Below are 18009 nucleotides of genomic sequence, written 5' to 3'. Positions count from 1 at the left end.
TATAGAGGGTGTAAAACCCTAAAATTTAGGGTTTCTCATCCAACTGCCAACATGAAGAGTGTCCCTTCACCAACTCGCCGTGTTGGTCCATAAAAATACACAACTCAAAAGTCCTTCAACACGCCGTGGTGAGGCTTCCACCACGCCGTGTTCCAAAGGAAAAATATGCTCCAAGGAAAAATATCATACCTGGAAGTCGAGATGTTACACAAGGACCTCTTGTGTATAAAAAATGAGAACCGCACTTGCCATGCCACCATTTACATGTCCCGCCACATTGAAATTTTTTTGCCAAGTCAGCTTGAAAAGGGTTATAGTTGATCAAAAGTACAAAATGTTGAAAAAATAGTTCATGCTCCCCCTAGAAGAGGCATCTACTTCCTAATTTATAATTTAATCTTTGTGAAAAATGAATTCCGATAACCCTTCACAAAACTATAATAATAATAATAATGTTTTAGATAATTTGATATAAATGAAATTTATGAATAATAATCACATTTTTAATCATCTACGTCGATAGAGTGAGAGATATGTCTCATAATTTTAGTTATATGCCTCACACCAACTACCTCATATGTGATTCTCAATTCGTCTTTAGATTAGGGGTTGTTTGTTTTTTTTGCTGCAGATCTGCACAATCACTTTTGTTTGCGCCTCGTAAACCACGCGCAAATATATGTCCTCGCAATGTGTTTGTTTTTTCGAAGTGCGGAGATCTAAAAACGTCTGCGTGAGGTCTTCACCACATAGACATGGACCAACCTCTTCTAAGGTCTGCATAAATGCTTTTAACCTAAAAAAAACACGAATTTTCTTTTCTTTTCTCTTTCACGCCTCCATTCGTCTGATAATTCCCACCCTCGACGCCTCCTACCCTCGAAGCCTCCCTGCTTCCCTCCACCACTGTTCTTCATTGTTCTTCATCTTCAATCAAAACCGCTGCCCTCCTCTCCGATGACAGACGACAACCTCATCACCGGTCGTCGACGCCCTCATCTCCAAATAGGTATGCAACTCATGTTACGTTTTTTCCTAGTTGTAACATGAAATTGATGTTTATTCTTGTTGGAAAACTCTTTAATGTACTGAAACATGTTTAATTTTGCTAAAATTGCTTTTTGTTGCTTAAAATTGTTGGATGTTGGAAATCCGAAAATATTATTGAAAATAACATTTCATGCTTACAATTCTTCTTAAATGTTGCCGAAAATCAAGCTTTTTCCTAATGAAAATAGTGCTGAAAATATGTATATAGTGCTGAAAATTTGAAAATTGTGCTAGAAAAAGTCATTGTTTTTTTTTTTTTTTTTTTTTTTTTTTTTTTTTTTTGCTGAAAATAGTGTTAGAAATACTCTTTATTGTTGAAAATAATTGTTGTGTATTGAATTTTTTTTTTGAAATTCAGTTTATTTCAACAGTCTGCAGATGTTAAAAAACAAACAGACTTCTTATTGAAGACTGCAGACGTTTGGTCCATCTCTCTGTTGCAGATGCTTGTAGATACGGTCTGCAGGCTGCAAACATTTTGACTTCAGAACAACAAACAACACATAAAAATAGATGCCTTTTTAGGGCTCTGTTTACCTTTCTCGTAAAAGAAGTTAAAGAAGTTTTGTCTTGGTTAAATTATGATTAGTGTTTGTATGTTGACTGTGGATATAGAGAAAGATGATTCGAAACATTTTAGCGGTTAGCTCTTAATAGTATTGGTTTTAATTGTATTGGTTTAATAGAAATGATTAGCATTATTCGGATAATAATAATAATTTGTATATTATATATTTTTGAAAAGAAAAAAATATAAGTAACAATATGACAAATCAATTATCAACCCACCTCTTTCCTACGGTCCAACCCATGCACATTTGACTCATTACCACAATACCAGGTCCATCTAATCACCTCTATTTTTATGCATACTAATGTTTTCCAATACCATAACGCCTTCGACTTTATTAGTTTGGAGAGCTGATGCAACACATATTTATACATGATATGAATAAAAATGAGTTTTTTGATACAACTCTACCTAGAAATTTACAGTTGGTTATTTATCAAATATGCGTGTCTCAAAATGTTATATTTTATAATCTAAAAACTACAAATACTATTGAAATATACCAAAGGATTTAATGGAAACAATTGTTATTTTTTAAGACAAAAGGTAGAAAAAAGCATTCGAAAAAACCCTTATATTTTATTTATATATAAAAAAATCCTTATATTTTCATATACCTTTCACATTAACCAAAATATCTAGAGAAATTACTGGTTGTATTGTGTCATGTCATTTAACTTTTTCATTTTTATGTTAACATGGAAACAAAAATAAGTGACGTTGCCTCTTGTATATGGTAAACCGTGAGAAATAGATCATTTATTCAATGGTCATTTACTCAAACAAAACTAAGTGAAATCGCTTATTTTTTTTGTCAATATCAATCTAAATATGAACAAGATAAATTTCATGTTACAAAACAACAAGTAACTTCTTTAAAAAACGAATATTTAGTTAAATTTGAAAGGTAACTAAAAATATAAGATTTTTCTACATATAAACAAAATGTAAGAGTTTTTTAAATGTTAACAGATAAATGATTATATTTTTCTGTTTTTTTTTTTTTTTTTTTTTTTTTTTTGTATTTTTTAACAAGTTTCTAATTCGATCTATGCACCTTATTGCTTGATATTCATCACATATTTAAAACTTATGATATTTGTAGTTGAATTTGTACAAAAGCTAGATAAAATATAAAAATACGAAATATAGGAAATAGAGGATTAAGTCTATAAAAACAATAGTACGAAGAAATGAAAGGAGTACCAAAGATTTTTGGATCTATTTTAACTAGGGTTTGATCCAACAAATGTCTTTTTGGGCCCAATATAAATACACTTCTACTTGGATTTATATTTGCATGAAACGAAATCTATTAACTAATAATTTAAAATTTAATTAACATTTCCATTAATAGCTAATAAGCGTTATTTTATTTATTTATTTTTTTTTTTATGTAAGATATCTTATTTTCATGCATTAACATTACAACAAATACAAACTTTAGCCTATACCACCACGACTAGAGATGTTATTGGCACCAAACAAAACAGAAGTAGCATCCCGTCTCTGCTTCTCCATTCACGTTTTGGTTTTGGCTGTGTTAATTTGGATAGTGGGCTAGAAATGGTTTGACATCTTAAAATCTATAATTTTGTCATTAAAAAATGACTATTTTTGTATTTGGTAGCTAAAAACCTAGACTTTTTGGTGGTTTGCTTTGGCAGAATTTTGATAGCTCTAAAATTATATTTTTTGCTGGTCAAAACGTAGTATTACTTGTTCAAAATATTATTTTTTGGGCTGAGTTTTAGAATCTCAACAATATGATAAAAAACGAAAAAAATACAATAAGTCCAAATAATCGTCACCAATATGCATTCTATGTCTTTATAGTAGCTCAAAAACTAGACTTTTGGGTGGTTTGTTTTGACATAATTTTGACACCTCTAAAGCTATATTTTTTTGCGGTTCAAAATATAGTATTACTTGTTCAAAATATAATTTTTTCGACCGAATTTTAGAAGCTAAACAATATGATAAAACATGATAAACCAAAGTTTCAAAAAAAAAAAAAAATACAAGAAGTTCAAAAAAACGTCACCAATATTATTTTTTGTCTTCATTGTTTGATATTTGAATAAAAAATGATTATTTTTGCATTTGTTAGCTCAAAAACTAGACTTTTGGGTGGGGTGCTTTGGCAGAATTTTGATAGCTCTAAAACTATATTTTGTGTTGAATTTTAGAAGCTCAACAATATGATATAACACGATAAATCCAAAGTTTCAAATCAAAAATAAAAAACACAGTAAATCCAAAAAGACGTCACCAATATGCATTTTTTGTATTGTTTTATATTTGAATAAAAAGACTATTTTTGCATTTGGTAGCTCCAAAACTAGATTTATGTGAAGTTTGCTTTGACAGAATTTTGATAACTCGTAAACTATATTTTTTACGGTTTAAAACATAGTATTACTTGTTGAAAATACAAATTTTCCGGTTGAATTTTAGAAGATCAACAATATTATAGAAAAAGATATATTCAACATTTCACAAAAAAAAAAAAAGTTCAAAAAAACGTCACCAATATGCATTCTTTGTCGTCATTGTTTTGATATTTTAAATGTCATCTCTAAATAAAAAGATAGAATAAACGGTATTGTATTAGTTTTAGTCGATGTAGTTAGGACGGTAAATGAATCGAACGAACAAGAACGGAGGTTTGTTCATGTTCGTTCGTTTAAATTAGCTGAACAAATGAACGAACACAAACGGATAAACGAACGAGTTTTCTTGTTCATATTCGTTCGTTTAACAAATCACATTGTTTATGTTCGTTCGTTTATGTTCGTGAACAAGTTAAACGAACAAAGATTAAAAAAAATAATTGAAATTTGAACATATATGAACATAAATGAACATATAATATTTTAATGTAATAAAAAACGATTAAACATATATGAACATAAAATGAACTTATATGAACGAACATAAACGAATGTAAATGAACAATATAAACGAACATTCGTGAACATAATTAAACGAACGGGACAATTGTTCATGTTCGTTCGTTTAACTAAAAGAATGAGAATTTGTATTTGTGTTCGTTAATTTATTAAATAAACGAACTTTCTGCCGAACGGTTCATGAACAGTTCACTGAACATTCAGTTCGTTTACAACCTTAGATGCAGTGTATAAAAGTAATTCATATTTTATTACCTAACTAGTTTATAACTCGTGGGAACCACGATTATAAAAATAATTAAGCTTTCATAGTAAAAACTAAAAATTATTAATCAATTATTTTAAATAAATTATTAATTAAAGGATATTTTTTTAGTTATATAAAATTATAATAATTGATTTTAAATAAATACGTTAAATTATATCATTTTTATAATTTGTATTAACTTTATTTTAATTTTTAGTCTAGTGTTATTAATTTAATGCAATTAGAATTAAAGTTTTAAATTTTGAAATTTAACAATGGAGAATAAATAAGTTGACAAATGATATAACATTAATTAGGAGGCTTAATAAGGTGACACATTGCAAAATGAAAATATAACTATTCTTTTATATATTAGAACTAGACGAATGTCCGTGCGTTGCGTAGAAACACCTATGTAATTGAAATATTTACAAATATATGTTTTTTTAAATATAATAATAACGTTGTTGTTGAATTTGATATAATAATTCGTATACTAAGTTGATATAATATATTGATTATTTTGAATTATATGATAATATATATATCTATTAAAACTGTATAATCTCAATCGTTTGAATGACTTTTACCTTTAGGTTACTCATGAATAAAATTAAATATAATATATGATTTAATGTTATTTATAGTTGTTGTTATTTTTAATTAATTTTTTAAAATTTATTTGATTAATGTTTTAATTTCTATCATTGTAATTATTTAAAACATCAAACATTGTTTTTTGATTTTAAAGGTAACAATATAATCATTTATATAAAATTATTATTAACAATTGTTGTCATAATTTATTTTAAGCTACGTATTTGAAAACTCTTAACGTTTATAAAAGTATTTTTCGCAAATATTTTAGTTAAATTGAGATTAGTACTATAATTTATCATTTTTAACTATTCACAAATAATTCTTTGGATTTTTTTTAAATGGAACTGAAATATATATTTAATTTGTCCCTTTAATGTTATATTTAAATTAACAATTTAAGTATTTTATCCAAACTATTTAAAAGTTGTAACTTTAAACTGATAATGGTTTACATACAACAACATATTAAATCTAATAAATTAAGTATAATAATATATTAAAAGTTAAAAACATAACTATATAAGTAGAAGTAAATGTATTATTTTAATAGTAAAATTTAGTTTATTTATGATTACACATTAGGTTTAATATTTATTTAACGTTATTAACCAACTTATAATCATTAATAGAAAGATACTACAATTTATCACTTTTAACTAGCTATAAAATATTCTTTGGGTTGTTAAAGTTGAACTAAAATTTATATTTAAGTTGACCCTGTAATATTATATTTAAATAAACAGTTTAAGTATTTTATACAAATTGTTCAAATGTTGTAGTTTTAAAATGATAATAGTTTACATACAACAATATATTAAAACTAATAAATTAAGTATAATATGTTAAAAGTTAAGATATAACTTTATAAGTAGAAATAAAGATATTCTTTTAATTTTGAAATTTAGTTTATATATGATTACACTTTAGGTTTGATATTTATTTAACTTTATTAACCAACTTATAATTATTATTGGAAATAAACTGAAAAGTCATGAGAGATTCAAATGCATTAGGTGATTGGAAAAATGTCTCCTTTATAAATATACTAGGCGAATGTACGTGCGTGGCGCAGAAATACCTATATAGTTGAAATCTTTACAAATATATGTTTTTTTTTTTTTTAAATTAACAATAACATTGTTGTTAAATTTGATATAATAACTCGTATACTAAATTAATATAATATATTAATTATTTTGAATTATATGATAATATATACATCTATTATAATTGCATAATCTCTATCGTTTGAATGACTTCTACCCGCGAGTTACTCATGGATAAACTTAAATATAATATATGGTTTAATGTCATTTATAGTTGTTGTTATTGTTAATTATTATTTTTAAATTTATTTGCTTAATGTTTTAATTTCTATCATTATAATTATTTAAAACATCAAACATTGTTTTTCTATTTTGAAGGTGACAAGATAATCATTTATATAGAGTTATTTTTAACTATTGTTATTATAAGTTATTTTAAGCTACTTATTTGAAAACTTTTAACGATTAGAAAAATATCTTTAGGAAATATTTTAGTTAAATTGAGATTACAATTTAGTTTTTGCATTTATCACTACAATTTATCACTTTTAACTATTCACAAAATGTTTTTTGGGTTTTTAAGTGGAACTGAAATCTATATTTAGGTTGACACTGTAATGTTCTATTTAAATTAACAATTTAAACTGATAATAGTTTACATATAACAACATATTAAATCTAATAAATTAAGTATAATATATTAAACGTTAAAGACATAACTTTATAAGTAGAAGTAAATATATTATTTTAATATTGAAATTTAGTTTATTTATGATTACACTTTAGGTTTGATATTTATTTAACCTTAGACTGGTGGGTGTGGGCAACTAGTTAAATGGTGTTATCACACCCAAAAATTATCACCTCACATGTCATGTCATTATGGTGTTATAATACCAAATGGAGGAAATGGACACTAGTTATAACATCTTTAACTTTCCATGTCATCATTTCTTTTTTTATTTTTTTTCGATTTAATTTTTATTTTTGAAACAAAATTAATTAATTAATTAAAAAATGTTATTTAAATAAAACCTATTTTTTAATTAAACATTTAAAAAACATTACGAAAACATAACATTTAAAAAAAATACATTGTGCCCATAATTTACTCGTTTTCATTTCCATCATATATAAAATAAGTTAAATCCTCTCGAAGTTGTCTGTGTTTTCGTGCGTCTTGAATATCTACAACCCTATGTAAATATTTCGTTGTCCCGGGTTGAAATTGCATGTCTCTAGGCTCCAAAGCCGAATACTCCGCAATGTTTCGTCATTTATCTTCAACCACCATGTTATGCATTATGTGTCACAACTGACATTTTAGCCAGGAAATTTTGTGATAATGTAAACATTAATTATGATAATCCTTGTAACCCTAACTTGATGATATGCACTATGTTCATTTTATGACAATAAACTTAGTCAAGATCCACAATTGTAGTTCAAAACTCTATGCAAAACATTTCAGAAAGTCAATTGGGAGTTGAAAATCCTAAAAATCTCGGTTCAAGTTCTTTATAGACTAGGATTTTCTTATTGAGCCTAATGGACCAATAAGCATTGAATTCGACTATTTTGGGCTTAGAAACCCTATTTGGAATCTAAATGGACCCAATTCATAAATCTATAACATTTTGGACCATTTGGGCCTAGAATGATTCATTCTAACCCTAATGGTCCTTATTGGGCCACAAATGAATTAATTAGCCCTAATAGGCCATAAACTCCATTTCTTTTATTCAAATGGGTCGTGAACTCTCCTAAGGGCCTAATGGGCCAAAAAATAATTATTTGGGCCTCATGAATTTGAGCTAAATCAAGTAATGGGCCAAATTATTCCACTCCTTTTCTTCTAGCCCAATTCTCGACCCATGAAAAAAAAGAAACAAAGGGGATGATATTATGGTGCCACCTTACAATTGCATGGTGGTTTTCCATGCTAAATACCCACCAAGAAAACACAAATCTCATGCATCAAGGCTTCCATCACATCCAACCTCTCTCTCATCTTTTTCTCTCCTTTCTTCCTCTCGCCCGAGCCCCTCCCCTCACTTCACTCACTTTCAAATTACAACTCCTTCCAAAACCTCTCAAGAACTTCTTCATTATTCTCTAAATTTTCAAGACTTTAGGGTGTTTCAAGAGGAATTCTTCATCAAGAACTCATCCATTTTGGTAAGATCTTACAAACCCAAGTGTATTACTTCATCTTTAAGCACCTCTACTCCCCTTACACTCTTGTTTTCGTAAATAATGTTCATAGAACATCTCAGAGCTCAATATCTACTCAAGAAAAGCCTGCTAGAGCCGAAACCTCTCCCTTTTCTTCACCAAACCGAGAACAAACAAGCAATGAGAGTTCATACCCCCTTGTTTTCGGTTTTATATGTTTTTGGGGGGAGAATACAAGTGTTTATGTGTAGATCTATGTATTTATGCATGTTATGTGTGGTTTTCTTGGTTTATGTTGTGATTATGTGATAAAACTTGATGAATCTCGTAAACTCTAACAAAAATGGGTGAGATTCATAAACTAAAACACTCTAAACATCATACTACAAAGATAAAAGTGTTATACATGCCTAAGATGTGAAAAACAAAACAAAAATCTTGTATAAGGATCATTTATGACAAGTAAACAAAAGATTGGGATAATTTTTGCCACTTACGGTTTTATAAGGATCAAAAAGGTCACATTTGTATAAAAATGAGTTTTTTATAGTAATCATACTTTTCAAAGGGCCAAAAGTGTAAAATTTAGCATTATGGGCCTTACGCCTTTTGGGCCCAAATTGCAAAAATATCAATTTTTAGGGATTAAAATGTTATTTAATCAAAACTTGAGCAAAGAATGAAAATAAACAAAAATAAGGGCTGAAAATGACTCTTATTTCAAAATTGGGCCAAAAATGTTAATTTTATAAAAATTGGGCCGAAAATGTCATTTTATCCAAATAAGGACTGAAAATGTAATTTTCTACAGAAATGGGCTGGAAATATCAATATATGTATTTTTGGGCCAAATTCGTCAATTACTAAACATTTGGGGCGAAAATATAAATTTTTATAAATTAATGGGCTAAAATGTTATTTTTAATTAAAATAGTCTGAAAATGACATTTTATGTAAAAATAAGCCTTCAAATGTTCAAATTAGTTCTTAAGGGACCTAAAGTGTAATTTTTATTAAACATGAGTTCAAATTATAGAGTTTTGACGTAACAAACAAAAATATCATTATAACAAAACGTTGGACCTTTTTATAACATTATGGATAAATGTTTCGACTAAATGAACTATACTATAATAAACAAATGAAATACAACAACGATACAACTATTAGGCCTAGTACTCACTATACATGCTTATTGGGCCTTCGGAACCAATCACATGTTTATTGGGCCAAATATAATCATTTCATGTATATTGGGCCTTCGCGATCCAATTACATGCTTAATGGGCCTAAATTAGCCTTTACATGTTATTGGGCCTTAGTGGCCCATTTACATGCTAATTTAGCCTGTAATAATTCATCATATGCTTCATGGGCTTTAACGTGTCCATTTACATACTTAACAAGCCTGGAAAATAACTTACATGTCTAATGGGCCAAAGTTGTCTTTTTTTTTTCATGTTTGTTAAGCCTTATCCTTTCACATTCATGTATCATCTGGCATTCGTAATTCTAAATACATATAACGTTATACATATTCATGTGGCAATAATTGGGATCCAGTGAGACTTGTCGATTGACACCATTGAGTGTATGGTCGTAGCCTGTAGTTATAATCAGAATCTCCTGGAGAAAGAGCGAGAGTTTGTGTATAGATCTATACGGGGTGACTCCCCCACACCTGAGTTGTTCGCTACAGTTAGACTAGAGCAGTCTAGGGTGACAAAACCTTGATCAAAACCAGCGTTTGGAAAAATGTCAAGACAGACGAATTAGTCACTATCATGCATGGTTATAACGACTCATATAGAGATCCATTACCATCACAACATTACGGAAATCAAAACTCGTAAATCATATTGATACAAAACAAATCATACGATAATGCAAGGACCGTAACATTTTTATAAATCAGAAAATATCGGATTTTCTGGGGAAATACTATCATTCAATTACCTTTTACTCACAACAGAAAGAATGCAAAGAAATTTGGACTACATACTTATACATGTTTTTTTACTATGAAATTCACATATGCATCTACATCATTTTTCAGACTTTTTACAGAATATATCGGATTTTCTGGGTTTTACAAACAATGCAATGACTTTCATTCAGACATGCTTATGAACTCACAAACATTATATATGTTGACCGTTTTCAAAATAACTTGTATTCTCAGGTAATCGTTAAGCGGGAAAACTTTCAATTGTAGGAATTTATTTTGTGTAATGTCAATCATCGTACAATTAATATTTTGGGAATATGTAATCTAAGACAATGTACTTGATGTGAACAATATCAGTTGTAATATGTAATGTTTGGTGATGATTGTGTTATGTTTCATGTATATTCATTGTGATGATATTTCAATTGATAGTCACACGAGCACCCGGATGATTCCGCCGTCTGGTTCGGGGGTGTGACATTATGATACATGCATACATAATATATTGTAGAACATCTAACTGATATGGTCGTGCTGCATGCTCAACTATGTGTCATTTCGACTTTTGAACTCCAAAAGCACGTTCCACTTCCTTACGTGCTCCTTCTTGTTTTCTCTTGGTGTTATTGGGTGTCAAAACGCCTTCACGAATGTGGAATATGCTGGATTTATTCCATCTGTAAGGTAATACTCAAACTTGTACTCATTTCCATTTACTGTGAAAGGAGCATCTGGTGCCTTCCCTAACAAAATATCATCGAAAATTGGTGACTGATCAAGAACGTTCACGTCATTATTCAAACTTGCAACCCCGAAAAAAACATGTCAAATCCATAAATCTTGGGACGCAACAACCTCCAATACCAACGAAGGCGTTCCATGTTGATCACTTGCGTACTGGCCTTTCCACGTCACGGGACAATTTCTCCGGTTCCAGTATGTGCAATCAATGCTTCCTAGCATACCTGGAAAACCATTTCTTTCTTTGTACGCCACATATAGTTGCTGTATATCATTCAACGAAGCTTTATGCAAATAAACGTCACCGAAGGTTTCGACAACACCCTCGCCAATCTATACAAACTTTCTCTTGCAGTTCTCTCAACCGTCAATCGAATCAGGCGACTCTCCCATTGCCATAAACTTAATTGCAGCAACACATTTTTGCAACACTGTGAATCCTCGTTTACCTCTAGCGTCATATCTCATTTGGAAAAATTCATACATAAACATATATTTAATATATGAAAGCTATATTTGAAAGAAGCAATGTATTAAAATAATATAAAAGCTATATTAGAAAAAAAACAATACATGCTTTCCAACGCGTTGGCTATCTGAACAAATACATTTTTCCGCAAATGAAACCTTCTTTTGAAATTGCGTGGCTGGTAGACATAATCATCCGCAAAATCATTGTGAACTAAACGTCTGTGCCCTTCTTCGCGGTCTCTGTTTAACGTCGCGCGCCTGGTTAATAAAGGAGCTGGAGCTGGTTGCATTAGCACGTTCGTGCAATACTCGTACGTACCTCATAATGACAAACATATCATCGTCGTCACTATCATCGAATGGATTCATTTTTTTGTGGAATGTCTTGAAAATATATTAAAAAGAGAGAGAAAAGTGGTGAATAGAAAGAAAAATTGTGATTTTTATATGGAATGTAGAGAAAAATTGTGATTTTATTGGTAAAGTTTTTTTAAACAATATTCCCGTTAATCAACGGTAAAATGAAGAAATAAAAAAAAAGACGCGTTATCGTCCGTTGCAACGAAACAAAACACCACGTAACGGTTGAAAACAAATGAGGGGGAGGGGGGTGTTTCACGTGATATCGCCATTGAGACGCATGCCATGTCACAAAAACGGCTGTGGGCGTTGCCCACACCTTTCAGTATTATTAACCAACTTATAATCATTATTAGAAACACACTACACATTATAACTTTTAACTGTTTACAAAATATTCTTTGGGTTGTTTAAGTTAAACTAAAATTTATATTTAAGTTGACCCTATAATGTTATATTTAAATTAATAATTTAAGTATTTTATATAAATTGTTCAAAAGTTGTAGCTTTAAAATGATAATGGTTTTCATTCAACAATATATTAAAACCAATAAATTATGTATAATATGTTAAAAGTTAAAAAAAAACGTAACTTTATAAGTAGAAGTAGAGTGTAACATCCCAAAATTCAAGCCCAAAAATTTCGTTGTTGATTAATTAATTCATAAAACATTCATTAGAAAGTATTGTATAAACACGACATCTCAAAACCAAATATCATATTTGAAACCCACAACCATGAACAAACGTCATATCAGAGTACAATCCCAGAAAACACCATGCGGAAAAATCATAAGTGTGTGTGATGCCATGCTACGCCGCCGGCTCCTTCCCCTTAGACGAAGAGGTACCTGAAACCAAAAACTGAAACCGTAAGCAAAATCTTAGTGAGTTCCTCCATCATACCACATACCATACAATATCATCAGTATCTTTCAACCGGTAATCATCATCGATATCTTTCAACCAGTAATCATCCTCGATATCTTTCAACCGTAATCGTCATCGATATCTTTCAACCGGTAACTGGGGACTATTCCACCCCCTACCACTAGCACACAATAGCAAAATATAAGCACACATTCAGACATATCTGGATACTGACCTACCCCTTGGTCCTAAGGACCACTATCAGGGAAACTATTCTTATCATGCAACATATCATACAAATATAACTCATAACCAAACACATACCATACCAAGATAAATTATCACAAAGACAATTATCTTCTAAATACTCCTCAATGGTGGGCCGACATTGTGGCAATAGACCCACCCCTACTGGAAGGTAACTCACCTCGTAGCTGTTGAACTGAGCGAGAATCCTCTGACTGCCGCCGTTGCCGCTCCGGAAATCCTCCGGCTAAAATTCCCACAAAACACTTAGTCAGAAAATGACATCTACCCTTAGGATAAAATGACAATTTTACCCCTTGACCAAGTCAAAGTCAAAGTCAACTTCCAGTTGACCTGACTCGCCGAGTTGACTCGTCAACTCGCCGAGTCCCTATCCTTCCATCAGACCTCATACCCGCTTCTACTTGTCGAGTTAGGCGATGACTCGACGAGTTTTCCTTCTAAATGAACACCAACTGAATCCACATCCGACTCGCCGAGTTGTATGAGCAACTCGTCGAGTTCATCATCAACTGATACTCATGTCCTGACTTGACTCGCCGAGTTGTGTGAACAACTCGTCGAGTTACTCTTCATCCTATGAACACGTTCTGTCCTCGACTCGCCGAGTTGATGAACAACTCGCCGAGTACCATGAAGATTGTCTTGGACTCGCCGAGTCCGTTCATGCACTCACCGAGTACCATGAATTCTTAGAACACTTTGCTTAGTCCAGAACGTTGGGTCATTCCCCAGGACTCCTAAAACCCTTCCACACTCAACTGGTCCTTATGACCCTCATTGATATGGGACCAAAACCCTTAGACTCGCCGAGTCCAGGAAATGGACTCGCCGAGCCTATCACATTCCTTACTAAGAACTTCGATTGCTGATGTACAACACTTAACCAAATGATAGATCCAAGCCCCTAAACTCGATCTAGCACATAAAGTTACAAACTTTACGTGCATGCATGGGACATTAGAGCTTAAAAGGCTCTAAAACGGTTCTTTTGTTGCATGGGGCCTTCCTTGGTTCAAAAAGCAACCTAGATCTAACTTGTGGCTCATAAAATGACATGATACAAAAGCCCAAACCCCCAACCATGTTTGCAAACATGGTTGGCCACCAAGAATGGCTTATAAAAGCCCTAAATCACCTCAAAGAGGGATCTAACAAATGAATGAGCAAGGTTCAGACTTTATACCTTCCAAAGACTGCAAATGATGAACCAAACTCGAATCCTTCAGTCTCCTCTTGATCCTTCTATGCTCTTCCTTCTTCCTTGAGATCAAAACTCACAAGAATCACTCAAAAAGCCTTAGATCTTCTAAAAAACGGATAAGGTTTGCTATGAGGAGTGTTTGGGGAGCATAAAGGGGGAAAGGAAGCTGCATAAGGTCATTTAAATAGGGTGCAAACTCCTGGATTAGGGTTTTTGTCCAAACAACGGCTACTCGCCGAGTCCGCTGCTTAAACCCCGCGCCTCATCCCGCTTCTACTCGGCGAGTCAGTCCTTCGACTCACCGAGTACAAGGCCAAAAATGCAGAAATAAATGAAGATTTAATAACAGAATACATACCAAAAACTAGGTGCTACATAGAGATATTCTTTTAATATTAAAATATAGTTTATATATGATTACACTTTAGATTTGATATTTATTTAACCTTATTAACCAACTTATAATAATAATAATAATAATAATAATAATAATAATAAATTTTAAATTAATAATTAGTTTTTCTTATTTAAGAAAAATATATAGTTTTAACCGACTAATTACATTTGAAACAATGACGTTTTTATACTAACAGGCATAGTTCAAATCCTTTAAAAAAATATGAAAGACCTTTAAAAAAACATTTTGTTAGGGTAAAATGACATTAATCCATTTTCTTCAAGGGAATAGGACTTGTTAAGGTAATTAACTTTTCAGGTTGTTCACATATAGGTAACTATCTTTTTTTTGTACACATCTAGGTAACAAACTTTTTGGAACTGTTCACATATGACCATTATGACATGCTGTACATGTTACATCTAACTACAACAGGTCATAATGGTTATATGTAAACACTTTCAACAAGTTCGTTACCTAAATGTGTATAAAAAAAAATTACCTAAATATGAACAAAACCAAAAGTAAGAGTAAATTATACGAATGGTCCCTATGGTTTGGGGGAATTCGTAGGTTTAGTCTCTAACTTATTTTTTTGAACTCGGATGGTCCTTACTGTTTATTTTTGTTGTGCACTTAGTCTCTGTCTTACCTAAAAAGACTATTGTGCCCTTATTAATTTATTTTTTAATTAATTTTCTTATTTATATATTTGTTTTTATATGTTTAAGAAAATTAATAGACCTCACATATCTGTATCTCCTCACCGTAAACCTGAAACTACATTTGAGAAATTTTAATTTAGGTCCCACCGGTCACCATCCCATCTCTCATCCTCTTCAACTTCTATTTTCTTTCCATCTTTAGTGACATGAAAGTCTTCACCATCCTTTTTTTTGGTCCTTCAACTCTGGCGAACAAACACCATAACCCACTGTCTCTTCACTTTAATGGATTGTAGTGTTGGTTTGCTGGAGTTGAAGGACCGAAAAAGAATGGATGGTGAAGACGTCGACATCATTAAAGATGAAAGAGAAATACAAGTTGAGGATGATGAGCGATGAGATGATGAGGAGATACAAATATGTGAGGTCTATTAGTTTTTTAAAAAATATAACAAAATACATGAATAAGAAAATTAATTAAAAAAATTAAATTAATAAGGGCACAATAGTCTTTTTAGGTAAAACAGGAACCAAGCGCAAAAAAATAAAAAATAAATAAACAGTAGGAACCATTCGAATTAAAAAAATAAATTAAGGATCAAACGTACAAATTCTTCCAAACCATAGGGACCATTTGTGTAATTTACTTTTACTTTTTGTTTTGTTCATATTTGAGTTACTATTTTTTTTACACATATAGGTAACGAACTTATTGAAAATGTTCACATATAACCATTATGACATACTGTAATCGGATAAAACCTGTTACAACAGGTCATAATTGTCATATGTGAACAGTTACAAAAAATTTGTTACCTAAATGTATAAAAAAAAAACAATTACCTACTTATGAACAAATCAAAAAATTAATTATTTAATTAGTGCTATTCGCTTTCTTCAATGTCCAAAAACTTTATAAAAAAGAAAAGATAACACAGTATGGTGTTGGGAAAGTACATAAGAACTTTTTACATTGTTAATATGGTGTTGGGAAATTACATGAGAACTTTTTTACAGTGTTAATATCATTCTGTTTAATAGTATTATTATATAACTCTTTTTAATATTTAATATTTAATACATATCTCTCAAAGTACAAAATGTAGACACACCACAATGCATGGGTATAACGCTTTGATCCCAATATAATTTAGAGGATTTGATCAATGGTAAGTACCACAAGCTGCAAATATTGTACCTCATCCAGTGCTACATCCTGCATTGCATGTCTTTACTGTCTCCAATACCCCTATCAACTTAATCACCATAATATCATGCAATTCTCGTCTCATCAAATTATATTTGACCAAAATGATAACTTAAATTTATAATTATAAACATCTTTCGAATAATATATATAGATTAATATCCTCATATAAGATAACAAATTAAAGCAAGTTTCCTTCATACAATAAACTCAAAGTTTACCTTACATAAACTTATGTATTTAACTTCTAATCGACATGTTTCTCTAGAATTACTAATATATTCTCATACATTTCATATAAGTATTATTAGTGTTATCAACTAAAGTTAGATGACTTCCAATTAATATGCCTGATCACCATGCATATAATCATCCCATATCCATGATTTTAAAGCCAAAGAGCACCAGCGTCCTTGAGAAGAGGAACAAGGGTGCCATTGATATGGCAAGCAATGAGGGTTTCAATTCCTCCAAGAAACTTCCCACCAACGAAGATGGCCGGAATCGGCTGCTGCTGGTCGTTCCCCGCCGCAAGGCGGTAGAGTAAGGCATGAATCTCCAGTCCCGCCGTTTCTCTGTCCAGTTCCACCACCGTAGGGCCGACGCCCAGGCCAAGAAGAAGCTGCTTCGCTACATGGCCCATGCAGCAGCCGCTCACTGAAAACAACACCACTGCGTTACCATTGGCCAGGTGGTGCACCCTCTCGTAAACCGTCTCCATCTTTGACGCCGCCGCTGAGACTGTCGTAACTCCGGTGGTTCTTTCCATTACAACACTTGATGATTGTGGGTGTGTCACCTTCATTTTTCCTTCAAGAAAAGTAGCAGTTTTAGAGAGAGAAAGTGAGACAGATAAATGTGGGTTTAGGGTTGGAAATGAATTAATGGTGTTTGTAGGGTTTTAGATTTATATATAGGGTTTGAGAGAGAGAGAGAGAGAGAGAGAGAGAGAGAGAGAGAGAGAGAGAGAGAGAGAGAGAGAGAGAGAGAGAGAGAGAGAGAGAGAGAGAGAGAGAGAGAGAGAGAGAGAGAGAGAGAGAGAGAGAGAGAGAGAGAGAGAGTTTTGACCGTTGGAAGATGCATTCTGTTCATATTTACAGCTTTAAAAGCATGCTTATAAGCTTATTCGAGGAGAACATATATACACATCATATATCACTGATACCAGTAACTAATTCTAACAAGAGAGCTTTGTCATTCAAATTAATACGACTAGCATGGCAGACTTAGAATGTAACTTCTTCCGAAGAGGTACAAGTACAGCTTATGATGCCGTAC

General features: G+C 31.4%; 1 protein-coding gene across 1 annotated transcript; it reads right to left on the bottom strand.

The window, feature by feature from the left end:
* Positions 1-16912: 16912 nt before the first annotated feature.
* LOC111880853 (glutaredoxin-C9) lies at positions 16913-17594 on the bottom strand. Its single transcript, XM_023877268.3, has one exon. It carries the CDS (start codon positions 17534-17536, stop codon positions 17120-17122), a length of 417 nt encoding a protein of 138 aa, XP_023733036.1. The 5' UTR covers positions 17537-17594; the 3' UTR covers positions 16913-17119.
* Positions 17595-18009: the final 415 nt, after the last annotated feature.

The sequence above is a fragment of the Lactuca sativa genome, chromosome 7 (assembly GCF_002870075.4).
Source record: "Lactuca sativa cultivar Salinas chromosome 7, Lsat_Salinas_v11, whole genome shotgun sequence".
In the NCBI taxonomy this organism is placed as follows: Eukaryota; Viridiplantae; Streptophyta; class Magnoliopsida; order Asterales; family Asteraceae; genus Lactuca; species Lactuca sativa.
The sequence above is the reverse complement of the archived record's forward strand: the minus strand, read 5'-3'. Positions and strand labels throughout refer to the sequence as shown.

Bases quoted from the DNA above. Each gene is read 5' to 3' on its own strand.
- LOC111880853 (XM_023877268.3), bottom strand. From the start codon at position 17,536: ATGAAGGTGACACACCCACAATCATCAAGTGTTGTAATGGAAAGAACC.